This window comes from Corythoichthys intestinalis, chromosome 18 (genome assembly GCF_030265065.1).
Source record: "Corythoichthys intestinalis isolate RoL2023-P3 chromosome 18, ASM3026506v1, whole genome shotgun sequence".
In the NCBI taxonomy this organism is placed as follows: Eukaryota; Metazoa; Chordata; class Actinopteri; order Syngnathiformes; family Syngnathidae; genus Corythoichthys; species Corythoichthys intestinalis.
The window spans coordinates 30,294,074-30,321,713 of NC_080412.1; the positions used below are offsets into that span (position 1 = coordinate 30,294,074).

Below are 27,640 nucleotides of genomic sequence, written 5' to 3' on the forward strand. Positions count from 1 at the left end.
GACGAGAAAGGAAAGAGTTTATTTCCATCATTTATTTAGACTCGTCAAGTGTCATTGTAAATTCTCACTGAACTTAAAAGAAGTATGAATGAACATGTATGGAACTATGTACTTGGTAAAAACAGGTGAAATAACTAAAAACATGTATAATATTCTTGTATCTTCAAAGTAGCCTCCTTTTGTTCCGATTACTTTTTGTACACTCTTGCTAGTCTCTTGATGAGCTTCAAGAGGGAGTCACCTAGAATGGTATTTGACTTCACAGGTATGCCTTTTCAGGGTTGATTAGTGGAATGTATTGCTTTATCAGTGGGGTAGGGACCTTCATTTGTGTTTCATTGAATGAGGTGTGTCAAAACTTTTGGCTTGTACTGTGTTACTTATATCTTTAATATTAAAAATAAATAGATAAAAAAATAAAAGTAAATGTTTACATTAGCTTCAATTTTAATGTACATCCAACGTTCTTAACTAGTTAAAATTTTGGATTTGCAGTTTGTATGTGTTATAGGAATAACTGTGCCAAAAGCAGTTTTATCTGCATTTCAGTGCAAAAAAAAAGAAATCTGATCCGTGGCGACCTTCTTGACAGGAAGTTCCGGCAAGAAATTCTAACCACTTTCACCCCTGATTTCAGATAAAAAGTTTATCAGGTTCGCTACAACAGAGCCTTCTAGAGAAGTCTACTGCTTTAAGATGGCGGCTGTTTACAACGCGGCAACTACTAAACGGCTAGCCTGTCATTTCGCATCTAGTTCTTTTTAGATGTTCTAACACCGCAGTCGTCTGTCATTTAGCATCTAGTTCTGCATATATGTGATATCTACTATAGCCCTATGTGGCCGTATGTTTGTAGCAACTAGCAACTGGCCGTTGTTTGAACCAGCTGTCGGCCACAGTCAGGTATTTTTGTTTTTTTATCTAGCGGCATCAGTTGAACATGATATTTGCTCTCGGTCCGTTCCTCATTGCGCCCTGAAGACCGCGCTGACTGTGTTTTAGTTCTGCTTTACCTAGTATAATTCAATAATCAGAATTTGGATGTTTGTGAATCGTTCTCGAATCTTCCACGGCCGAATCACGAATAATCCAAGAATCGGAAATTTCGAACGCCTCTAATGGCGGTACAGTGATTATCGATACATTGCCCTGGAAATCATTCTAGGATATTCTATAAACAACTAATAAACAGAAAAATAAGCTTCTGCTGTGAATTGGAATGAGTTTATCGCTAGTAGACGTTCAATCCGTTTGAAGTGGGAGGGATGGCAGCTGGCTGCCACCCTCCCATTGACCCTCCCAGTGACTTCAAATGGATTGAACATCTATGGCCGTCAGTGACAGCCAATGAGGTAATTTTGGGCCATATAAGGTCATTTACTTGATTTTAAGTTACCTCCTGTTGATTTTGGGGTATTTTATGGGTCACTTCCTGTTTAAGATAACGAACAGGAAGTGACCTGGGAATCATCCAAATGAACAGGCAGTGACTCAAACTCAACAGGAAATGACCTGTAAATGCCCTAAAATGAAAATGAACAGCAAGTGACCTGAAAATGCCCTGAAAATTGGACAGAATGACTGAATGCTCTGGTTTCGAATGAACAAATGTTCCCAGTCTAAATGGATTGGGCGTCGAACACCGTCAATGTAGCCTTAGAGTTAACTGAGATTCTTGGCAGGAGCTTTTGGGATACAAAGTATCACGATATATCACCATTTCGATGTTTTGCCACACCCCTACTAACAGGATATTTGCCCTAATACAGTGGTACCTCTACATACGAAGTTAATTCGTTCCACGACCTTGTTTGTAAGTCGAAATGGTCGTATGTCTAGTAGGATTTTCCCATAAGAAGAAATTATAAATCCATTAATTCATTCCATAGCCTGAAAACCTACACTAAATCCTTAATAAATACTGCTGGTACTATTACAAATGGCAATTACACTTAGCAAAACAAATAAATTACAAATAATAATAACAATAATAATACCGTATTGGCCCGAATATAAGACGGTGTTTTTTGCATTGATATAAGGTTGAAAAAGAGGGGGTCGTCTTATAGTCGCGGTCTGGACATTATACCCATTCTTGCCTGGTATACCAGACTCACCGCTGTTCCAGCGATTGAGTCTGGCGACCGTCCGGCGGATCATATTCCGAGGGCCGAGCAAGCTACAGCAAACAGACAGCGGAGTGGAATCAGCGACGGGCAGACGTGACGTTAAAGCGACAAGTAATTAGCGTGAGCGGAGAATGGAGACGTTTATTCAACATGGCTGGCGCGAGCCAAGTTGACTGTTGTCAATGACTTGTGTTGATGTGTTTTTGGTAATTTAAAACTGGTTTTACCGCGGATTGGAACATATTCTCGGCTCTCCCGTTCACCATCTGTGTTGTTGTAGAGACGACTTTCGGCGCTAGAGTGACGTTACTCGTTAAGACCACGTCATGCAAATAAAAAAACACGCAAAAAAAACTTCACTTTGATGTTTAATGCAGTTATTGCAATTTTGTTGTTTTATCACAATAGACTGGTTTATTTACATTTCAAAAACCAGAAGCCATTCATTTACAAATGTGATTGCACTTTAGTTTACATATTTAAATGTTCAGCTATTAAGATGTGAATGAGGCAAAATAACATGCTTTTTTTCTCAAATATATTGTTAAAATAATTTGTTTCAGATGTACTGTAATTATTTTCTGCATAAAAATTAATTTGGTGTTCATAAAGTCATTTTCAAACTTGAGTCTTAACAAAGAGGGGGGTCGTCTTATAATCAGGGCCGTCTTATATTCGGGCCAATACGGTAATTCCTCTAATAATGTAACAAATCACGTTCTAATGCGGCGGATGTGTTTTTGAGTGATGTACCTAAACGCACTGTGTGGCTGGCGTTACAGAGACAGATACAGTGTAGCAAAAAAGTGAGTACACCCCTTGAATTTCTGCAGATATTTAAGTATATCTTTTCATGGGACAACGCTGACAAAATGACACTTTGACACGATGAAAGCTGCTTGATGCAGCTTATATCATAGAGTTAATTCATTTTCCCTCAAAATAACAAACTATAGCCATTAATATCTATACCCCTCGCAACAAAAGTAAGTACACCCCTTAAAAATTCCGTACATCCCTAAATGTCCAAATTGAGTACTGCTTGTCATTTTCCCCCCAAAATGTCATGTGATTCGTTACAGGAGTGCTGTGAGCATTACTGCAGAGATTTATGAGGTGGTCGTCTTTTTTCATCCCGTCTTCACCGTTCATTTTGCTTTTGCTGCTCATTTTGTGAAATATTGACAGTGCTGTCATGCTTATTAATGCTCCTCTTGAGTTCAAATAGAAAGGGCTGAACATATGACATGTTTATGTTGCTAGAGTCATACTCTGAAAGCCTGGCAGCGTAACCCAGCTAAATCACAGCTCTGCGACATGAACAACAATGGCAACCTACTAGTCCGACTAATTTTACAAACTGTAGAAAAATGAAAACATCAAGTGGGGTTCTAAAATCAAATTATTTTAGCTCATAATAATGTTTATCTTTTAGGCAATACAAGTTTTTCAATCCGTAGGTCCCTTTAAGATATTTTAAGACTTAAGGATCTGCGCAAACCCTGATATCGTAGCAGGTTACTGAGTCCTTACAGTATTTGTTTACCGTATTTTTCGGACTATAAGTTGCACCTGAGTATAAGTCGCACCATCCCAAAAATGTGTAATGAAGAGGAAAAAAAAAACATAAGTTTGGACCGGAATATAAGTCGCATTTTTGGGGGAAATTTACTTGATAAAATCCAACACATAGAACAGGTATGTCATCTTGAAAGGCAATTTAAAATACAAACTACAATAGAGAACAACATGCTGAATAAGTGTACAGTATGATAATGTAACATGATGCATGAACAACGAAATGCAAACGTGGCCGGTATGTTAACGTAACGTAGCTATTAAGAGTTATTCAGATAACTATAGCATAAAGAACATGCTAACAAATTTACCAAACCATCAGTGTCACTCCAAAACACCAAAATAACATGTGAAATTATATAATAATGTGTTAATAATTTCACACACAACTCGCACCCCCACACAAACTATGAAAAAAATTGCGACTTATCGTCCGAAAAATACGGTAAGTCTTTTCATGTGTAGCCATGACTGTATTATACGTCCTCCCGGTGGTCAAGGAGTGCACACCAGAAGGGGTGTAATGAATTTGACAAACTGTTATTACCGATATGTAAACTAAAATATATTTTATATTATGCTATCGTCCTTATTAAAACATTTTAAAAAAGTTATTGAGAGGATTACAGGCCGAAAAGATGAATTGAGATAGTAATACAGAGTGTCCATAAAGTCTCTTTACCATTTAAAAAAAATATTTAAAATGCAATTGATTAGATATTTTATTCAGATTTGTTCAATTGTATTCAGTGTTTATTAAAGTTTTTTATTACACTGCATTTGTGTGTTTCAGGGCTCCTGTTTGTCAAAGAGGTGATGTTGAATGAACCGCTACAAAATGGCTACCCCTCAAGAGAAGGCGCTATGTGTCTCGTGGTTTATTGAAACAAAATCGGATACGCAGACTCAGCGAAGCTACAGAACTAAGTAAGGAAGAGATCCACCATCATGTCCGTCGATTTGTGCATGGCACAAGAAATTTATGGAGACAGGGACAGTGTTAGATAAAAAAAAGGAGTGGGCGACCAAGAACATCGACTGAAAACATCGAATGTGTAAGACAATCCTTTTCTCACTCTCCCACAAAGTCCATTCGTACTGCAGCCACACAGTTACAGCTACTGCGTTCAACAGTGCACAAGGTCCTACACAAGAACTTGCGATTGTACGCTTACAAAGTGCAACTCTTACAGGCACTCGAGCCAAATGATAAACCAAGACGAAAAGAGTTTGCACTTTTTGAATTTCTGAGGATGAAACATTCCTCAGACGAGTTTATTTTAGTGATGAGACAACCTTTCATGTTTTCATGCTTCGTGCAACTAATGGTGCCCATGTAGAAGTGTATTAAAAGAGGTAAAAAAAAACTTCAATAAACGCTGAATACAATAGAACAAATCTGAATAAAACATCTAATCCATTGCATTTTTAATACATTTTTGAAATGGTAAAGAGACTTTATGGACACCCTGTACAAATCGTCTCTCACGGAATGACAATTGTGTCTCTTGTTAAATGGTTTAAAAATCTCCTAATTTACTACAGCGCACCTCTCCGTCTTTGGACTCAAGTCGCAGCTCATTCCTGCAGATGGCTTGGATGTCACCGGCCTCGGCCAGGATTTGGATGCCTTTGGGGGCCTCCATGAGCAAGGAGCGGGTGGGGGACTCCAGGCTAGAGAACAAAACATAACCAATGCCAGTCATTATTATGTTCTTGTTTGGATGGGAAAGTGGTTAGAAAAGAACACAACGCTTTTTGTTGAGGGGCTGAATAATAAAATACCAGCCTCAACCATTGCATTACTAATTTTACCAGAGATGCATTATCTTCTTTTTCTTCTCTTACTGCTCTCTCCGTTCACCTTAAGCACTTTGCACGAGCTAGATAATGCAGGGGGGCATTCGGTTCTTCGCTTAGGTTCTCTTTGTCTGCTCAGCCGTGATCGCAAAAGCCCAACAAAAGCAATCAGCCGCATGAAAGAGCGGCCTCGGCTGCCATTTAACCTATGATTTGCTCCTGAGCGTATATTTTATAGAGCCCTAAGTGTTCCCAGCGCTTGTGGTGGCTTCGGTGTGAGGACGCCAGCAAGGGCAAAGCATAGAAAGGAGGACGAAAGATGTAAGGAGGCAGAAAATCTTATGTCAGAGAAGTCTAATTGTTGTTTTTTTCTTTTCCCAGTTGGGCCCTGAATGAACGTGCAACATCCAAAGTTATTAACCTTCGATTCAAGTTGCAAATAGGAAGTGCTGAAGGGATGATGAAAGCTTATTGATCGCGGAGGGGAAATGAGATTGGAACCCTGACAAAACAAAGGTAACATCCACGTGCGAAGAAGCGCGGTGGGACATCACTCACAAAAATATAGCGACGCATTTCATAAATATAACAATAATTTGACCTCTAAACCTTTTTCAGCACATTTTGTACAAACGAGCAGACTGAGGAATTTGATCCATAAATTGATCTTTTACCACGGTCGTTGGCTTCGGTATTCAAAGCAGCATTTATGTACAACGCAATGAATCTCCTCTCTTGTTTCGCAAAGTGTGAGATTAAAGTCTCATCCGCGTTCGCAACATTTCTGAACTCTGCTAATTGTTTTTTTGTTTTCTTTGCTGTGGGCTTTTCTGAATTCTAATTGATGATGTTAAAGTGAGTGCAGGGCTGGCAGAATGAACAGGGTTGCGTCACACAGTCAAAGAGAGATGCTTAGAAAAATAATTAAACATCTGTGTTTGCTTGTATGTTTGTGTTTAATTGATCATTGTAATTATTGTGACTTTGACTAGAGCAAATGCAATGAGATTTGAATTTGAAATGAATAAAACTGCATGGGATGCGAATCATTGGTGGGATTTATTGAAATCTACGAACAAAACATCTATTCTCAGGAGGCCTTGATTTAAATTCAACAATGTTCGCTTGTAATTGTTCAATTTCTTTCTTTCTATTTAGAAAATATTGACTCTGTAGAAAATGCAGGGATTAACAGAATATCAGTGGTGGATGAAGTACTCACTTTTTTTTCCCACTTAAGTAAAAGTATCTAAGAAAGAATTTCCTCAAATAAAAGTACCAAGTAATTTCTTTAAAATAGGGCTGCAGCTATCGATAATTTTATTGGTCGATTAATCAATGAACTCGTTAGTTCGAATAATCGAGTAATCGGATAAGGAATATAGAAAATTAAAACACCTTAGCTGAGCCTCAAACGATATAAAAAATAAATAACTGTGGATCTAGGTACAAAAACAAACAAACAAAAAAACCCCAAAACAATTGGCTAATTTACAAAGCAAAAGTCCGCTAGCTTAAATGCTGTAAAATGTTAACTTTTTTCTCGTTTTTTACAATTCTCTTAACACATGGTTAAACCATAGCCTGGTACACCAGACTCAACGCTGTTCCAGCTATTGAGTCTGGCCACCATTCCCACGGAAACAATTTCCAGGGCGGAGCAAGCCACAGCAAACAGACAGCGGAGTGGACCAATCAGCGACGGGCAGACGTGACGTTAGTATAATGGCGACTGCAGGACGATGGACTTGCGCGCGGAAGTAAACATACGAAGAGAGCGGAGTTTATTCGACATGGCTAGCGCGAGACAGACTGTTGTCAATGACTCGTGTCGATGTGTTTTTGGTCATTTAAAACTGATTTTACCGTGGATTGGAACATATTTTCGGCTCTGCCGTTCACCATCTGTGCTGCTGAAGAGACGACTTTCGACGCGCAAGAGTGACGTTGCTCGTGAAGAACACGTCACGCAAATAAACGAATCTGATATGTCGATTGATTTTGTACCTGCTCGAAAAGGCCGTTAATGGGATGGTTTCCAGACTATACTATCAGTGTTTGAAAAATACAGGGAGAATAGTCTGGCAGAGCCAGGCTAGTTAAACCACATATTCCAACAAAAATGGCTAAATATACCAATAAATCAAATTACGAATGCATTAAAAAAACATTAGCTCAAACAAAAACCTACCTTAAGTTGGTCTTAACAGGCAGCAGCTGAATTCAGCCATGTGAAATGAGTTATGCCATATTCACTGTCGCCACTAGAAGGCAGTGTATCCACCCAAATCAATAAAACTAAATGCAAACATTTTTTTTTAATTTACCGTATTTTTTGGACAATAAGTCACATTTTTTTTCATAGTCCACTGCCATGCATTTACAGCACCATCCAAAGCAGATTCAGACTGAGCAACTGTTTTTTTTTTTGAAAGTTCAATCTAATCGTTTATTTTTTATTATTATTGAAATGGATTCAAAATTAGCAAACAGGAATCCTAAAGGTCTAAATTACACCGGATGCATATGTGCTGCGGAACTGCCAAGATATAGGGCCAGAGCCAATCCGTTTCCATTCTATCATATTGTGCAAATTATACCGGTTGCATGTGGGCTGCAGATTTACTGCAGACAAGCTCCGTTTTTGGGCTATTTTCTATTTTTGCTGGAGACGCAGTCGTCAAAATGGGCGGAGCCAGGCCTGGAGCCAACAGGGCAGGTGTTTATTCAGGGTTAAAACACCAGCGAACATGGACGATGAACGATTCATTATGGAGGTGGAAAGTCACAAAGTGATTTACGACACAGCAGATCCGTTTTATAAGGACAACTTTATGAGGATGGGCGGTGAGTTATGCAAGTTATGTAATTTAAAACTACCGTATTGGCCCGAATATAAGACGGCCATGACTATAAGACGACCCTGTTTTTCAAGACTCAAGTTTGAAAAAAGACTTTTTGAACACCAAATTAATTTTTATACAGATAATACCGTAATTTCTGGACTATTGGGCGCCCCTGATTACAAGCCTCACCCAATACATTTTTAAAGGAAAAGCCATTTTGTACATACATAAGCCTCTCCTGCCTATAATCCGCGTGTGCCCACTTAGTAACAAGAGACATTGACAAAGAAATACAGTTTTCAAACTTTTAATAACACACCTTAACTTTTCGTTCCAAACAGCGCCGGCAAACACGGCAGTTATATAGCAGCGGCACGGAAGTTACATAGCATCAGCATGGCGGTGCAGCACTAATTGTGCTGGTTGATAAAAACATAAAAGTCTTTGTTAGCAATCTTCATCTTCCTCCTGTGCATTCAAACCATGGAAGTCTTCACCCTCAGTGTCGGATATGAAGACGCTCAGATGCACTTCGCCACGCACCTACTCATTCTCCTTCGCCGTCGCCTTCAATGTCTCCCATAATGAGGCATATTCACTCCCAGCCTGTGCCGTCCTCCTCGCCTTGTCACGCAGCAGACTGGCCTCTCAAAACCCGTTGGTGATGGCGGACCCTTTCACAGCGCTTCACGCTGCCAGGCTCCCCCGGCAAACCTGTGCAAAAGCTGCTCTTCGCATGCGGCGAATCTTGGCAAACGATCTCTCGCCTCTCGTCATCAAAGCTTCCCATACAACTTGGATGGCCAATTTAATTTCTTCTAGCATTTTCCATGATGCAGGTTTGCCAATTCTACTCATGCACAAAGACGAGGGTCTGCCACCTCTATTCATGCACAACGCACAAAGTTAAACTACCGGTAGAAGTGCAAACTAGCATCTTCCTCGACACATATATTCCACATGTCTCACTCCCATATTACATGCTCGAGTGCCCATGGCGGTCGTCAGAAAAATACACAAATTGGCTGCATCATTGCACACGCCGCAGGACCCAAAATGAGGGAAAAAAGTAGCGGCTTGTAGTCTGGAAATTACGGTAATTACAGTACATCTGAAACAAATGATTATAACAATATATTTGAGAGAAAAGGCATGTTATTTTGCCTCATTCAAATCTTAATATCTGAACATTTCAATATGTCAACTAAAGTGCAATCACATTCGTAAATGAATGGCTTCTGGTTTTTGAAATGTAAATAAACTATTGTGATAAAACAACAAAATTGCAATAACTGCATTAACCATCAAAGTTAAGTCTAACTGTAACTGTAGTCTTGAAACAAATCTGAATAAGGAAAAGCATTGCAATAAAATAATGCAAACTGGTTAAACTTAAGAGTAGCTGAGATCTGTCATGACAGAACAACAACAACAGCTTCAATGATATCTGGCGCCATCTAGCGTCGTGAAAGGGTATAATGTCTAGACTGCGAATATAAGACGACCCCCTCTTTTTCAGTCTTATTTCAATGCAAAAAACACCGTCTTATATTCGGGCCAATACGGTAATTAAATAGTAGAGAACGAGTTGTTGATGTGGTCGGGGTGTCACAAACCCATGGTAACAGCACAAAAAAAAATTGGAAAAAGTGTTCAGTCAAATCAAATACACCTCTCTCTCTCTACTTTTCTGTTGAGTACACACTCCATATGTTTGTTGTTTTTTTTAATGCCACATTATTGCACGCGATCACGCGAGAGCTCACGACGGTGACGAAGCAGCAGTTGTGCACAGCCAGTATGTTTTGTCCAATTTTTGACGTACTACGGAGCATGCCGTAAACACGACGCTCGGTGGATTCGCACTGCACACGCATCCAGTGTAATTTGGCCTTAATACTGATATGTGTTTGTTGGGGATTCCTCGTTTGATATTTATGAAAACAGCAAAGAAATGGGATCATTTCTAAAGTCTTGGTGGAGTACCTTTGACAAAACACAATATTCTAAAGTCCTTCGCAATTATTATTTTTTTTTATGATGATGGAACTTTTGATGAGGAAATGTCATTGGAGAAAATTTTGACCAGGTGACCCAATTTGCCTTTTATCTCAGAACCTCTGTATGACTTAGAGTGTCTTAAACTTGTGCAGGGTACAATGAAAACAGACTGCTCCGTCAGTTTATCATACTTTAAAAGTGCACTTGACGACTTTGAAAGCCTGCCAGAGTTTTACTTTGAGCGTCCTTATGTTTTGTTGAAGAATGCAGACGATAAATTGTGAGTCCGTACGGCAGGACTCCAGGGACGATCATCATCACTGGTTGAAGGAAGTTTTTTCAGTCGCGACGCCAGTCCATCAAGGTCCGTGCGACGGCAAACAAAACAAAGCACAAAAAAACTCGCTACTTTCTTTTATTGCCTCGTCACTTTGCGCCTTATTACCTCATAAATATTGCCTTTTATCTGTAACTCAGGATTGGCATCCATCACCGCACACCCACACTGCCATTTCACTTTGGCGCAAAGTAGTCTCTGTAATGCAAGGACACGCAGACGGATGGATGCATTGCTTATAAATGTGACAGCTACGAGAGATATCTCCATGTATGTTTAATATGAGAGCCTCCCGACTGAAATCTGGTAATGTTCCACTGCTACCTTGGCTGTCAAACCTGATGAGAATTTACAATACTCAATATGGAACGGCAATTCTTCAAGTATGTACATTTTTTCCAAATTAAGTTCCCATCCATTAATCTATTCGAAGGTAACTGATTGTGATGGTGAGATGAAGCCCAATGAGGCATTGAACCACTTGAGCCAAGTGGTTCGAGAAAGAGTTCATTTCTCGAAACTTCATGCGCGCACGGTACCACCTACTGGCGTGTATAATCACTTAGTTTTCTCTCAACCACATGAATGATCCGTTGATTTATGTTGGCTGCAGAGTGCTGAGGATCTTATTTGGTTTTCCCCATCCAAAAACGGCAGTTTCGGTCCAAATTTGTCATGCTCGCGCCTATTCGCCATACAAAGCATGCACAATGGCAGTACACACGCATTCTGAATAGTTTACGTACTACTACTAGGCTACTACAAAGGCAGCGTCCTATTTCACCTACAGTATGCGTTGGATTATTTATATTGGAAATAAGAGTGCTCGTGCATTATAATGCAAATCCCCGCAGCTAGACAGCGCAGTGACACACAAATATATTTGAAAACTAAAAGGTCCAATTAGCCTCGGTTTAAGACAATTTAAGACAATGACCCTAAACACATGGCTAAATCTACACAGAAATGGTTCACCAGACACAAAATCAAGCTCCTCCCATGGCCATCTCAGTCCCCAGACCTTGTTTTGTTGGCAAAAGGGGGTTGTACAAAGTATTAATAACACCAGGGGTGCTAATAATTGTGACACACATTATTTGATGTCAAATAATTTTTTCCTTATGTGGGATTTTTTTCCCCACTGAATGAATGCACTTGTATTGAAGGTTGGATTTTTCTCTTTTTTTTTCCATTAAGGTCCCATATTATTTGAATTTAAAAAAATATTAGAAGCTAAAAAACACATCTTTTTCAGGGGTGCCAATAATTATGGAGGGCACTGTACATACTGTGGATGATCAAATTTGTATATAATACATTTTTTAATATAGTGTGTGAGTGTGGGGGCGGGTGTGTGTGTGAAAATTATTCCCCAAAAGGTATTATCATAAAATGACAGGTTTGGCAATGTTTTTTTCTGTAAATGGCATGAGCATGGCAGTAAAGTAATTAGAAATATGGGCACAGATCATGCTTGTGTAACTTGAACATTGATGTACAGGATGGGGCGATTTTAATTCATTTTTATTCAAAAACAAAAGTTTTTCCACACAGGTGAAGGCCACTTTTTGCTAACTCCATCCTATCGTTTTCTATACTACTCCTACTCTCCTCATTCCTAAACCTTTCACTGTCCAAACCACCTCCAAACAATCGAAACTCTCATCTGATCGCAATGCTCCCTCTACCACCCACATTTTGAATGCAGCTTGAGGTGTTAATATACTCTAGCTAGCAAAAATGTAAAGCACTTCCTGAAGCAATCACGATGTACAGTGGGGCAGCGAGGCGTCGGACATCATTATTTATGGCACTTCCCCTAAATGAACCTCGGTACACACTTCGCGGAAAAGGCCCTTCATTTGTCGACACAGACTTCGAAAACTTGGCGCACCTCGTTACATCACTATTAACCAGTGTTGTTAAATCTTTGTTTAAAAAAGTACTTTGAATGTTCTATACGTTATTACAATATCCATTCTCACTTTTTACATTTTTTTTTTTTTTTTTAAATTTCACCTATATAAGAGTGTAATGGTATACAAAATTTAACTTTCAAATGGAATTCAAGAGGAAATCACTCCCACCCGACCTCAGGAACACAGATTCCTTCCCCCTTTTTCAATCCAAACTCAAAACTCACCTGTTCAGACTTGCCTATCCATAATAATCAGTAATTTCTGGTCTGTTCTGTGTTTTTTTTATTTTTATTTTTTAATTTTATTATTTTTTTTGTTTATTACTGCCCTTATATCTCTTGTAGTATTATAAAATCGCCTTAAACGTTCTATACTTTAATTTTCTCACTTTTAATATGTTTAAATGTTTTAAATGATTGTCCGGCGACCTTGAGTCCCAGAAAAGCATCATCAAATGAAATGTATTATCATTATTATTATTATAAATGTTGTGAGAAAAAAAAGCCTTTTTTTTTTTCTTGTTGTACGGAAACGTGTGTGTGTGTGTGTGTGTGTACCATCACACCCCTAATATATGTAGATATATTTTTCAAGACGCAGGTGGGGCTTGAATCTCTTCCCTCTTCAATCTTTGCTCTAGTTTTGATTTAAAAAAAAAAAAAAAAAAATCACACACGATTTATGGATAAGTCATACCATCCTTTCGGGCCAGTGACTATTTTTGGTGATAAAAAACAAAAACAAATTATTATTATATAGTAGCGTCTACAAGGAAAACACCCACTTGGTGATGATAATGCATACTGAACAGGAAAACTGTCCATTATTTTCAATTAATTGTACCCACCTGAACGCCACGAACTATACGTAAAAAGTTTCCCGAGCGTTTAACATGACGCTCGCCACGCTAAATGCTAACGCTAGTGAGAATGTGAATACTATGGTAATGCTACGAGCCACCGAGCGTCACAAACCCCTTCCCTTCCTCCCCTCTCCCGCTCTGCTCTCTCCATGTCTCTCAGACATCTCTCGTCATTCAAACATATTGTAGTAACGCATGCCTTCATATCTTCAGTCACGGTAATGGCGTTACATAGATGGGATAAGTAATTAATTAGATTACACACTACTAACCAAAGTAATGCCATTAGTAACGCCGTGATTAACAACACTGCTATTAACCAGTGTTGAGAAAGTACATTTTCTACATAAAAATTCTTAAAACTTTTCATTCACAAATTTTAAAATAACTGTTAAGTTCCTAACTCAAAATTTAGAACTATAGTTCATGGTTAAAAAAAAAAAACTAGTTCTGTTAGTTCTGTTCTTCTCCCCAATAGTTGCAACAAGCTATTATTGAGTCGATTTAAAACCACATACAGCCATTATTTTATCCACATTAACACTGAAAATGTTTCAGATTCATCTTCATAATCAGTTTCAAATCCGCGTCAGTACTGCCCTGTTTGTAAAACAGTATTTTGTCAGATTTTGCACCCCATCGGAAATTGCAACTTGCGGTTCTGCGCATGCGCTTACTGTTACAAACAGCAATGAATGCAGTGATAAACACCAAAAAACTTTCTATAAAGAAAGGAATATGTACTTACGTTTGGTCAAGGACGCACATGAAGGAAACACACACATCCTACCGAATGGCTGTGCTCAACTTGACTGCACACCGCTCTCTCACCGCTAACGTCTGCCCTGTGCCGTTAAACATTTATTTATTTCCGTATTCATGTTGCACATGTATGTGTATGATGTAACCTGTTTATTTAGCACCTTTGAATTATATTGAGAGTAGTGCTGCAACGATTAATCAATTAACTCGAGTATTCAATTCGAAAAACATATTTTAACAAACTTTTGTTGCTTCGAGTATTCATTTAATTAGAGTGGTGTTGTAATGGTTTGTTTTGAAAGTGTTTGCATTTCGTTTTATTGATTAGGGTGGATACACTACCGTCTGGTCTGCCTCATTTCACATGGCTGAATCCAACTGCTCCCTGTTCAGACCTTTGTTAGCTAAGTTTTTGTTTGCGCTCCTGTTTTCTAATGCATTCGTAATTTAGATTATAGGTATATTTAGCCGTTTTTTTTGTGGGAATATGTGTCTAAACCATTTGTTAGGAGCATTGTAAAAATATGTTAGCATTTTATAGCATTTAAGCTAGCGGACTTTTGCTATGTAAGTTAGCCAATTGTTCTTTTGTTGTACATAGATCCTTTTTTTTTTTTTTTTAATACCGCTCAGCTCAGGGATTTTTATTTTCATGTTCCTTATCCGACTACTCGATTATTCTAACTAACTAGTTCATCAATTAATCGACTACTAAAATAATCCATAGCTGCAGCCCTAACTAAGAGTCTAAGAGAATGTAAAAGAATGCTTATTCGCAGCCATAAAGGCTTTGGGTTACAAGAGCTGTCTCCTGTGTCCGTGGTGCTGTACTTGCTAAAACAACACAGTCGTGACAGGCTGCTTGGGTTGCCAGGTTGGAAAGTTTTCTGCTATCAAGGTGTTTTTTTTTTTTTTTTTTAAATTGTGTCTTTTTAGCCTATGGCATTACCTGCAGTTTTGTCAGAAACGCTCTAATTCTGAACTCATCAACTCCGCTCACAAGCGCTAGAATGAGTGCATTCACAGTAACGTTCATCAGACATAAATATGATGTGTTCAATTCACGTTCGACCAAAATATGAACATGTTCATGAATGATCGTCCGTTGAATGCGTTCATTCACAACACTGCTACTAACTGAAGTCTCTCCAATTCTTTGCATTGGATGTGTGGTCATGAGCACAACGCCAGAAGAAAATTGGAATTGATCTCAGCTGATCTTTGGTAAAAAAAAAAAAAGCCTGGTACACGCTGGACTGGGTGCCAGTCAACCGCAGTGCACAGCTGACTTCTGGCAAGAGGTGCTGGGTGCACCCTAGACTTTGCACCTAATCAATTACAGGGAAGAGGGGTATGACGTTTCCTGATTGGAAATCAATGGCATACCACACGCATGCTATTTTTAGACCGTGACGTTGCATCGTAAAGCGGAAGTAAAGCAGAAGTGGGACATTGTAGACCCGCCCTCGCATACAAACCATGTTAATGCTGCTACTTTTCTCCGGTATTTCAAAAACGAAAATGCCGATCACACATTGCTTTTTTGGAACTTGTAGAAACGACTGTAGACATTACGACATACGAGGGATGTTTTCTTCATACGTTTCCCGAAACCAAAACTCTGAGGAAAAAATGTGAAGAAATAATCAACCTGCGCGGATGTTTTTTCGCCAGCTAGGTGAAGCCATTCACATTTCATATGCAGTAAACATTTTGTTGGGTTGGCATGGTCTTTCAGAGGACAAAGAGGCTATTTTGATATTTTAACTTATTTTTTGTGTGACGTTGTGCCTTGCTGCTTCTGTCTGACGAATGACCTGAAAAGAATTAAAATGTTATCTGACTGCCACTGTTACCTTTTCTGTTATTAAAAAGTGTAAGTGTAAATAAACTATAGAATTAAAAGTGTTCGTTGGCTGTCGCTGAGTAGCATTTGTGATCACTACACATAATATAAATTACCCCCAAGAACAGTCAGATACGTAGGACAACCAGAGGATATAATATATAGCAAAGACAGGGCTGGTGGTAAAGGATAGCTTGTTGAAACAGGATAATGCCATTGTCAGTCGCGTAAGAAAAAGGCGTCGATAAAAAAGCTAAGAGTATGCTAAGGTCGACTGTTTTTTTCCCCGTCTTTTTCAGCCCTTGACACTCAAGCCATCTCTTTAACTGAACATTTTTATGTACTTCCACATCTTCGCAAGTGAATTTGGCACCAGGGACATAATTTTCGGAGAGAATTGGTAGGTTTAGCTTTGTAAACATCTCCATTGTACATGATTTCTATTCATTTCCCATTGGGGACAAACGGTGCGTGTCCTCCCTTAGCAACAGTAGCTAATGTCATGAATATTAATGAGCGGAAATGACGTGTTGCTTGTGGTACGCCATTGCAGGGCACGTGCAGACAAAAAAACAAGTCACATTCACACCCATGGATAATTTCTAGTCTGGCTACACATTACTTTTGTAGAAAGAAGTGTGATTCATCCTGAAACATTTGACAGTCAATTGCAAGGCAAAGCCAACTTTTGGTGAGAAAAGCGAGGTTCCCTAGAGACAAGCATTCAACTCACATGTGCACTTATGGACAATTTAGAGTATTTAACCTGATAAACTGTGAGCTGGTGCTGATGAGGAGCTTTGAAAAGTTCTTAGACTCAGTGAAATAAGTATAATCATTTCTTGGGCGTCTAAAGTTCCTCTGTCTATATTCCCCTCACGCTCCCGTTTCCTGGATGGCAAAAAAGCAACAAAAAAATAAAAGTCTCGCCGTTTTTTCTTGGCTTTCATCTTTTGTCTCATCTTTGTCTTGTGCCTCCTACACTCGCGAGCTAGTCGCTGAGCGCCATCTTTCCCCTCCTTGCTCTACTTTTTATGTTCCAGCTAGTTTCCCGCTCGCCTACTTTTCAAATTCAGATCAAAAGACTAACACAGATTGAAGCCTACCTTTTGTTATACAAAGTACGAGCCACCCAAACAGGCTGAACCTGTGACAGACGAGTTGCCTTTGGACATGCTTGAAAACCATCCAACAGACTTAATTTGTCAGTCCATCGCAGGGCACTGCTGACTTTTTTGTGGGAGTAGTAACATAAACCTCAAACACAGGTAGTGTTTCCAACAGTCCCTTGAAAAATGGAATTGTCCTGTATTCAGAAACAAAAGTACGGGTCCGCTAGTGAGCTGTCTAGGGACGCGTTTTGTCCTGTATTACAATCAAACTAAAAAATAATGTCTTATTTGTAGAACGAACGAATACTGGTATGATGTTTTACAACTATATGCAAGGAAACGCATTCCCCCACCTCTCTTGCTGGCGGAACAATGACAATACGAAATTCCACTCATCTAATTGGTCGGGGGTCTGTCGCTTGCCATGATGATAACGGAAGACAACATCAGAGTGCGGGAGATAAAAGGTTTGAGTTAAGCTTGATTAAAAAGCTTGTTCAAAATGATAATTTGTTTCTTGTTCTACTCTGTACTTTTATTTTTACTAATTGTATTACACGTAGTCCCCGGGTCACGAACGAGTTCCGCTCCTACGCCGGCGACGTAACCTGAATTTCCGCGTAAATCGGAATTAATCCTTTAAGTAAATCTCAAAATACTTATCCAAAAAGTCCATAAGAATTGTATGTTGTTTAACGATGGAGGATACACTGCCCTCTGGTGGCAGCGTTGGATTTGGCTGGACTGTCGCCTTGTATGACTGAGCAGCAGACTTAGACGTCTGACATGGATAAAGGATGTCTGCGCTCTGGTTTGGTCCACATAAAGCTGTAAGTTGTTTCAGCCAATACAATCATTCCTCTTGAAACGTGGAGTAACGCTTCAAACTTCCTGCCCTCAGTCCATTGCGGATTTTTTTCAATTTAAAAAAAAAAAAAAGCGGCGGAGAGACATGCCTATCAATGGTCAAATGTAAGTAGTCCTTTATTTAGAGAACGTTTGTAGTGTTTACTTTCTAATCGCTGTATTTGCGGCTATTTTTAACACAAAGTTGCAATTTATGATCGGGTGGAAAATTTGACAGAACACCGGGCACACCAAGAGGACAAAAGCCGAGTATAGTGCTCGCCCGGCGGGGGGATGTGCGACAAGCCGGCGGTCATCGGCGGAGTGGACAAGGAACATGTCAGCCACAAAATGCAAGCCACCTCCGTATTAAGATGATCCCAGTATTTGACGTAATACAAAACACGATGTTTACTCACTTCCTCGTAAGTCCCATGGTCCCACAGTAGTAGGGCTTGTTTTGGCCAATATCCACCGGTGAATGGGAACCTTTTGAAACCCCGAAAAGGCGCACACGCCTCTCCCTCGTACGGCAAGATTTTTCTGCAGCCGTTTGGCTGGCGTGATGTGAAAAATAGACGTATTAATCCGCAAAATTAGCTGAATCCTTAGTCCTTATACAACAGTACGGCTGTATAGTAAAGATGGCTCCTTCCTCCATACATGTCACAGCGCCCTCTTTCTTTAACTCGAGACTGTTGCCGGAAGTCACTCATTTTCATGGCGTGCGATTCAAAAAACTAAATAAAGTAGGCGTAGGGTTGGTCGCCAACGGGCTTACACTCATAAGAGATTCACACGATTACTGGGTCCTAGATCACAGAACTGATTTGTGTACACTCTACCCCTTTCAATCACTTAGCTTATAGTCTTATAGACACCCCCATTCTCCTCTTTCACTGGCCAATTGGCCCCCACATGGTGTAAACCGGAAATACATCTCGCTGACGATAGCACCAGCATATTAGTAACTAGTTTAGATGTTCAATGTATTTCTTGTTGTTGTTTGTGTATGTGTTTCTTTTCTTTCTTCTCTTGTATTTCTTTTCTTCTGTCCCCCCATAATCCCTTCCTGTTCGCTGCTTTGTCATAATAAAAAGGTATTTTGAAGGATCACAATGGGAGTATGTCAGACTCTCCATGTGAAACATTAAAACTGTTCAGAATCTGGGCACTTAGACTTCCATTCTCTGTGTCAAACAGCTGAACAGGACAGGTTTAAAAAAAAAAAAAAAAAAAAAAAAAACTAAATAAATAAGCGGTCCATTTCATTCAGGAGCATAAAAAACCGCATATATTATAAAATACACATGCTTTTTCGTGTCACAGGCACTTTAAGGGTTAAATCATAGATTTAAATATAGCAGGATAGATGTTAATTTTATTCTAGTATTTTTGTATTGAAAAATACATTGCTGATAATTATTGTTTTTCCATGTGCTTATATCACTCAAATATGTATCTAATTCCAGTTTTAGTAATATTATTATAACATTATATTTATTTAACAACAAAAAAACCTCACTTTTCACATACAAAAAAAAAAAACAACTCAAGTGTGACGGTTCTTTATTTTTTTTTTCTCTCCAGGGAGTTGGCAACCCTGATCACAGGGCAAAGTTCAGTTTTGCAAAAAAGGAATGAGATCCATACTGGACTAGTCACAAGGCAAAGCCGACAGAAACCGGGCACTTCCTAAACTGCTGCAAACCATCTTCGAGACCTGAAGCGACTATCGCCAGACATGGAACAAGGGCCTACGCAAAATGTAACACTCAAACATGAGACACGCCTGCCTTCTCTTGTTAAATCTGATGTACTAGAGATCACCGCAGGCGGAACACATGCGCATCATTAGCTATGTGAGATGTGGGACATGTTTTTTAGGAGTCACAATAGCCGTCAACTCACCGCAGCTCCTTGAAAGGTTCTGCCCGAACATGTGGAGTCTCCAAGGACTTAGTGAACACGGCTCCTTGGGCGCCTGCAACAAAAGATAAAATGTTCACTCAATATAGGATATGACTGAAATGTCATTTATTTAATAACACAAAATGCAATTTTTTACAAGCCATGGTATTGGTATCATTACCAGTAATGCAGCTACATAAAAAAGCTCATAATTTTGTTTTAGGTTGCTTGAAAAATTAAACCAAAAATCAAACATCTACGAATCATCCTTTATTCCACCCTGCGCAACTTGACAACCAAGAGTAAAGCTTCGTATTCAAAGTGGCACTTTTTAGAGTTACAATAAAAGCCCTACGATGCTTTTTATTCCAACAGATGTTGTGGGGATGATGAAATATTATTAGAACAAACACAAGCGCCCACACTAACAATCATTTCTGTCATTTGCAAAGGTGTTTCATCAGCGAGAAAACACACGTGAAAATGCAACAAGTGTTGTACTTTTCATGATGTGGACATTAAGTGCGCAGGCGAGCGTGAAGAAACAGACGGTAGCAGCTGGTGAAAAAGAGATCCTTGTAAAAGATGCACTTAGATTTTAAGTGTTTCTCTTGTAGTTTTCAATGCAAATAAAAAGAACAAAAAAACACTGTTCTGCTGTGGAGTGTCTGTACAAGCTAATTAGAAGGTACAGTGCCTCATTCTAAAAGTGAATGACTTCGTTTTTGCCCAAAATGCACTACTACATACTATAACTGTAACAAAAGTTTTTTTCCCCAAATATTTTGCAAATGTATTGTAAATAAAAAAAAAACTTTCTAATTATTATAGCTCTTTTATTTTGTTACTTCACTCATTTTCTGGTGCTGGATGCTCAATACCAGAGGTGGGTAGTAATGTGTTACACTTAATCCGTTACTTTTACTTGAGTAACTTTTTGAGAGATATAAACTTCTAAGAGTAGTTTTACCATGCAATACTTCTTACCAAGGGCGTAGGTTTGGTCTCAACATTGGTAGGGACGATATAACAGCATAACCTGCATGTACACTTTTTGCTCTGGATGGGAATTTAATAAAACCAAACAATTTGGGTGAGCGAGGGTCAGGGCTACATTTCTCCCGAATATGAATCTAAATAACTGATAGGCTAAATCAGGGATGCTTTTTACGTCGATCACGATAGACCAGTCGATCGCAACGCTAGTGAGGGTAGCACGCGGCATCCAAAAAAAAAAAAAAAATCACGTACAGCTAATTATGATTATGTTGTGTGTATGTTGTGTTGTAAGAGCAACATATGAGGTTATGCAGCACCCCTCTCTCTCTAAGCAGCTTCTTGCTCATGTTTTTCTGGTTCTATAGTTTCCAGCAGAGTTCACTACATTTCTCGCAGTTTAATTAACGTTAGCAGTGGAAAACACAAACAGAAGGGCACTTCCCTCTAAGCAGCTTCCTACTTGAGTTTTGCAGGTTAGCAAGTTCACACAGTTTAATGTTATGCTAACTCTGATGCAGGTCGGACTTTTAAGTAGCAAAATTAGCGGTGTGTTTCCCTCGTCCACAACATTGCCGTCTTTTTAAATTACTGACAGTGGCTGCTGGTCGAAAAAACTTCTAATATCCCTCCTCTTCAAAGGGGGCGGCGGAGCCGGGAATGGGGGTGCGTTTTTGTGGTTGAGGTAGGTCAAGTCATCAGCCAATCAAACGTGCGTTTGCGGGGAAGAAAATGGACATTCCGCAAGTGAAAAGGGGTAAATGTAAGTCGAAACATTATGAAAATAATTCACTTATTAATGGTAGAGTCAATTCTATCCTTGCAACATATGGGGCGAAACAGCCAGATGAGATCTTCGTCTCATCTTTTTGTGTTAGACCAAGATTGAGCTTTTTGGAAACAAACACTCTAAGTGGGTCTGGCGTGCCACGAAAGATGCGCATGCTGAAAAGCACCTCATACCCACTGTGAAGTATGGGGGTGGGTCAGTGATGCTGTGTGGCTGTTTCGCTTCTAAAGGCCCTGGGAACCTTGTTTGGGTGCATGGCATCATGCATGCTTTGAAATACCAGGACATTTTAAATCAAAATCGGTTGCCCTCTGCCCGAAAGCTGAAGATGGGTCGTCACTGGGTCTTTCAGCAAGATAATGACCCTAAACATATGGCCAAATCTACACAGAAATGGTTCACCAGTCACAAAATCAAGCTTCTCCCATGGCCATCTCAGTCCTCAGACCTTGTTTTGTTGGCAAAAGGTGGTTGTACAAAGTATTAACACCAGGGGTGCCAATAATTGTGACACACATTATTTGATGTCAAATATTTTTGTCTTTATGTGGATTTTTTTCCCCACTGAATGAATGCACTTGTATTGAAGGTTGGATTTTTCTCTTTTTTTCCATTAAGGTCCCATATTATTTGAATTAAAAAAAAATATTAGAAGCTAAAAAACATATTTTTCAGGGGTGCCAATAATTATGAAGGGCACTGTATCGTTTCACAGTAAGCGTCCTTGGGTAACGCCCTTTCAACAGTATATTTGTCCAGCCTCTATTGTACTTCTGGGTGATCGCAGCTCCTGGCTGAATCACATCATTTTGTACCCTTGATATATCATGTTTATAAAGTCTTCGAAGCAGGCAGTCTTTGGTTGGTCCGATTCATTTCTCATCGAGCTATCTAGTTGACACCTGTCTTGGAGTTCAAAGTTGAATTTCCCTGACAAGATTAAGTTGTGCTGAGAAAAAAAAAACCTGTTTTTTTTTTTTTTTTTTAAATCAGACACTGTAAGCTGTTACTCACAAGGTTACTCATCACTTGACTTGAATGCTCTGCAAAAATATATTGTAAGGGTCCTGCTTACCATGTCAGACTAAGTTGCACCTGAGTATAAATCGCATTTTTGGGGGTAATTTAGTTGAAAAAATTCAACAACAAGAACCAACATGTCATCTTGAAAGGCAATTTAAAATAAAAATAGAAATCAGCAGAATATGATTTTCTTTTCGGTGCCATTTTGTTCAGCCCTTCTCAGTTGTTTTTATAAGTTACCACAATGACGAAACACGGGTCATGAGTGAACTCTTACGGTTTAGTATGAAAGCATGTGAAATGATTTAATAATGTGTTAATAATTTCACAAACAAGTTGCTCAAGAGTATAAGTTGCATCCCCGGCCAAACTACGAAAAAAAAAAAAAAAATGCAATTTATAGTCCGAAAATTACAGTATATGGATTCTACCTGTAGTTGTGTTGAGTGAGTTAGTCATTTGTCCGTCAATTCATGATAAAGTGGTCTTTCATGGACCTCCGCTCCTACTAATTTCATCATCTCAGCAAAGGCTAAGGTCAATGCTCACCTAAGATTCTTACAAACAAATTCAACTTAACATTCCAATCAGCAAGATAAAAATTCAAAGAAGGACACAAGTAGTAGTATGACTTTCCTTGAGCTTTTTTCTCGCAGGCCGAGAAAAAAAAAAGTCCCCAACAATAACATCTTGTCAGCATTAGTGCAGTGTTTGGACATTGATGGAAAGTGTTTACCCACATGAAATGTCAAGCATTATTGACACGTTTATGCCGTCTAAATGTTTGGCCGCCGCTGAGTTTTATTAGTATCCTGCCACGTTGCTAGCATTTTCCGTGCCGACAACATTTCGCAACCCGTGAAGCGATTTCCTGATTACATGTTGTGCCGACGCATTCGTGGGTCAGGTGAGGAGAATGAATGATGCTATTAAATATGAATACGTGTGTGTATGGTGTGTTTATAGGGCAGCAGAGCCGGTATCATCAGTTCTGGCTCGAAGTAGCTCAGCAATGATGAAATGTGGCGTAGAGAGAAAAAAAGATTCCCTAAAGGAATAACTCCAGTGATTGGTGATGCGGCGGGTACACGTCCAACAATAACCGCAATTCAGCCCGCGGTAAACAATCTGACTAGAGGATGTCGTAGGAAGCGATTGCGACTTTGGCAGAGCGTGAAACTCAAATGTAACTCTCAATGCAGCTGAAAAATGTTTAAAAACTCTGTGTTGCTGACGCTATAGGCCTAGCAAACTACCGCGGATGAAGTCTGGGCTATGCACACTTGTCTGCATCATGGCAAATAAATAACACTCCTACCAACTAACATTATTGCTTAAGTAGGCCAAGCAGTAAATGCAAGAAGATAGTGCAGCCATGCTAACCGCTAATGCTCAGTGAAAGGTAAAGCAATCCGATAGAGAAATGATTGACCAGTGTTGTTTTCGTTAACAATGACGATAACGAAAATATTTCGTCCATGAACAATTTTTTAATGACGATGACATAGGGCGGGGCGATATGGCCTGAAGTATGAATCACGGTAAATTGAGCAGATTTACCTCAATAATGATAAATGACGATAAATTCGCCCAAGTGGCCTGTTATATACAGTAATTTGAAAATCTGAATCAATGCGTGAAATTCAAATGAACTGTTTCCCGTTGATTTATTTGCCAAATTTCAATTTAACATATTTAAACAATTGTACATGCAGTCTAAACATTAAGTATATAAAAAATTCTGGTAAACCATAGGAGTTCAAGTATAAACATTTATAACAGCTTTTATGACTTATACAATGTACAACATGATAAAAATCAATACAACGACTGTGCAAACATGACATTGTAACACAAATGACTTAGTTTGACCAAACCCCTTCAAAAAGACAACTTATTGTTAATGGCTGCTGTGACATAATTACTCAACACAAGTGTTTACTTCAAGGTTTCAGGTTTTTTCCCCAGAGCATTTTTTAATACATGCACCCCCCACACAGACACACATTATAGCTATATTGCTCATTTGCCAATGAAACATTTAAGATTTTATCATGGCAGTATTAATGACACAGAATGAAGCAAGCACATACAGAAAAATAGCTGTGGCCATCAAACAGTCATATTATATAGGCTTCATTGTTGCATTATAATTTATGCTGAATGCTTTACCCAGTACCCTCATAAAAGTTATCGAAGAAATCACACACACAGATACAAAATAACGCGACATACTAATTGCTAGATGCAGTCCGTGCCCAATCCACTCATTAAGTTCAGCCGTTTTGACAAGGTTAGATCTGCAATTCGACTCCATCACGTTTATTTTATAGCGTTAGCCGCTAGCGTGGCTACCAGTAGAAAGCACCCTCTCCTGAAATCGTGCGAATCAGGGAGGAAAGCGGGTGAAAGCCCGTTCGGAGGCCGCCAGGAGTCTATTTAATGTCGGGTGAAAGTTTGGCGAAGCTCCTTTAAGCCCGACTCCATCACGTTTGCTTGTAGCGATAGCCTCTAGCGTTAGCCACTAGCGTTAGCCTACCGGGCTTCTGTTTGAGTTCCTGATAACCACGTGACTTCATACGTGAGCACACTGATTGCTTTCTTAAAGGGGGAATGAACATAGTCGAACAACACAGAGTCAAAGCGGGATGAAAAGACTACATTTTCTTGTTTTATTAAATTACCGAATTTACTGACGTGGTCAAAATTACATCGGTCATTGTGAAGAATTTCGGTAACGGTAAATTTTCGGTATACCCCCCGGCTGTACGATGACATGACAATAAACAGCTAAAAACATGGCTCGGAGACTAGAACATAAAGAGACGAATGCCAGTTTTTGTCTGACGAGACGACAACGAGACGAAAATGCGACATCGCTTTTGTCATGTTCACAATGCGTGACATATTCATATATTACATGGAGTACGTCAACTTGCATCGTATCAGGGTTTGGGTCGTGCCGCTTAAGTGAGATGTGCTGCGCCTCTGCCTCCTCGCCGGAGTTTAGGATGCATCTCAAGGTAGGCTTCCCTCCATCTTGCTTGTTTGGAAAAACGGTAAGATTTATTTTCTTATCTTGGCAAGAGAGATGCAATGTTGCTTTAGCCTTTCAAGGACGTTTCAAAATGGCGGCAGCTGAGTGTGAAGAGTTCAACCGCAAACCCATTCATTGTGTATATGGGAGGGAACTTCTTGGTGGGCGGCCATTTTGGGCGGAACAGCACGTTTGAATGAATTTGAGCCGAGAGGCGGGGCCCAAAATAGAGCAGAGGGCTGCCGTGCTGATGTCAACAACGCATCCAATAGCAGAGGGGCACGCATACTTATATCTGTGCTATCAGGCTGTTTCAGAGGACGGATAAGCGCAAACCACCTTGACATATGCACTTTTTAAAGGTTCGCGAGTTCTGGGACACTCGAAAAATGACTCTCATACCTTTCCTTGCTAAGCTAAATGGTACCTTGATGTGCATTTTTGTGGAAATGTAGTTCGCGAAGAACAAAAAAAATATTCACTTTCTCACAGAAACTAGGAAAACTCTTTACATTGCTATTATAATACCCCCTACCCCTTGAAATATGAAAATTCACTGTTTTCTTGTGCAACAATGAAAAACAAATGCATTGGTGCTTGGGGCTATAGTAAATATGCTTGCCGCGTTTCACTTCCTGACAGCATCTACGTATACATGGTAGAGGTAAGATCAGGCCTAAAAAAATCCAGCTCGACCCGACCCGGCCCGCGGATATTAAAGAGCATACGACACCAGAAAAAAAGTCTTAAATGGCATTATTATGTGAATTAGAATCATATTTTGAGACGATTCGACTATATACAACAATTTAGCAAAGCGCAGATGACGAGAAATTAGTCTTTTAATCTGCCGGTTAGCCACGCCTACCATTATAGGGCTTTAGCGTCCCCAACAGGTGGATGACGTCAGCGGTAGACTGGGCTCATCGGTTTTACTATTCAGCCCATTGAGGGGGAATTGTTCAGAACGAGGAAAACGAGACGAAGAGAGCCGCAAAATGTCATTGTTTCAGTCTCTCTACTCCAATATTTTTACAGGATAGTCTTTTTATCCAAGTATTTTTCCCCAATAGCTATATAAATGGCTTGAGAAGGACCAGTCAGCCCGTCGAGGGGGAACTATTCACAATGAGGAAAACGCGACGAAGAGAGCGGCAAAATGTCATTGTTTCTGTCTCTTTACTTCAATATTTTTACAGGATATTCTTTTTACCCAAGTACTTTCCCCAATTGCTAAATAAATGGCATGGTCATGACAAAGAACTTCTGCTAAATGGAATATAAAATAATAAAAATCCATTTATTCAAGACGACATGGCAAAATTACTCCATAATGGTCAAAACTGTCGACTTTACCTTTACTGTCACACCTCCGGAACGATATTTTATGACACCTAAATCGGACATATGTCATTTCCCTTCCCCGGCTTCGGAGAATGTAAACAGACCAGAAGGAGTGACAGCTAGCCGACATGCTAACCCGAACCGAGGGATGTTTCAAAGTCTTCGAAGTGGAAAATCACACATAACTAGCCTGGATTATTTGACATGTCGACCCGGTTGTCGAGTTTCTTTGCGGATCGGCAAACCGCCCGGCGGAGAGCAATTTACAGTTCGTTCCCTGGAGGAGGGTGGCTGGAGTTGTTGTGTAGCTAACGCGCTAACAGCTAACTGCTAATGAGCATGAGGATAGCTTTTTACATGCCTATCAATGATCAAACGTAAGTAGTCCTTTATTTAAAGGAATTTTATAGTGTTTACTTTGTAATCACTGTATTCGTATTTGACATAATACAAAACAAGATGTTTACTCACTTCCTTGTAAGTCCAATGGTCCCACAGTAA

General features: G+C 39.5%; 1 protein-coding gene and 1 long non-coding RNA gene across 4 annotated transcripts in view; one reads left to right on the top strand and one right to left on the bottom strand.

The window, feature by feature from the left end:
- The window catches only part of sgcd (sarcoglycan, delta (dystrophin-associated glycoprotein)), a 357,132-nt gene that overhangs the window by 8,531 nt on the left and 320,961 nt on the right, over positions 1 to 27,640 (bottom strand). For all 3 annotated transcript variants that reach the window (XM_057821021.1, XM_057821019.1, XM_057821020.1), the window contains 2 exons: positions 19,950 to 20,022; positions 5,258 to 5,381 (listed from right to left, as the gene is read on the bottom strand). In XM_057821021.1, the coding sequence (XP_057677004.1) occupies positions 5,258 to 5,381; positions 19,950 to 20,022 (197 nt within the window). The remainder of the gene's footprint in view (positions 1 to 5,257; positions 5,382 to 19,949; positions 20,023 to 27,640) is intronic.
- LOC130906561 (uncharacterized) lies at positions 10,828 to 20,931 on the top strand. The gene is made up of 3 exons (XR_009061337.1): positions 10,828 to 10,997; positions 19,629 to 19,806; positions 20,402 to 20,931. It is a non-coding gene; the product is annotated as an uncharacterized LOC130906561 (long non-coding RNA).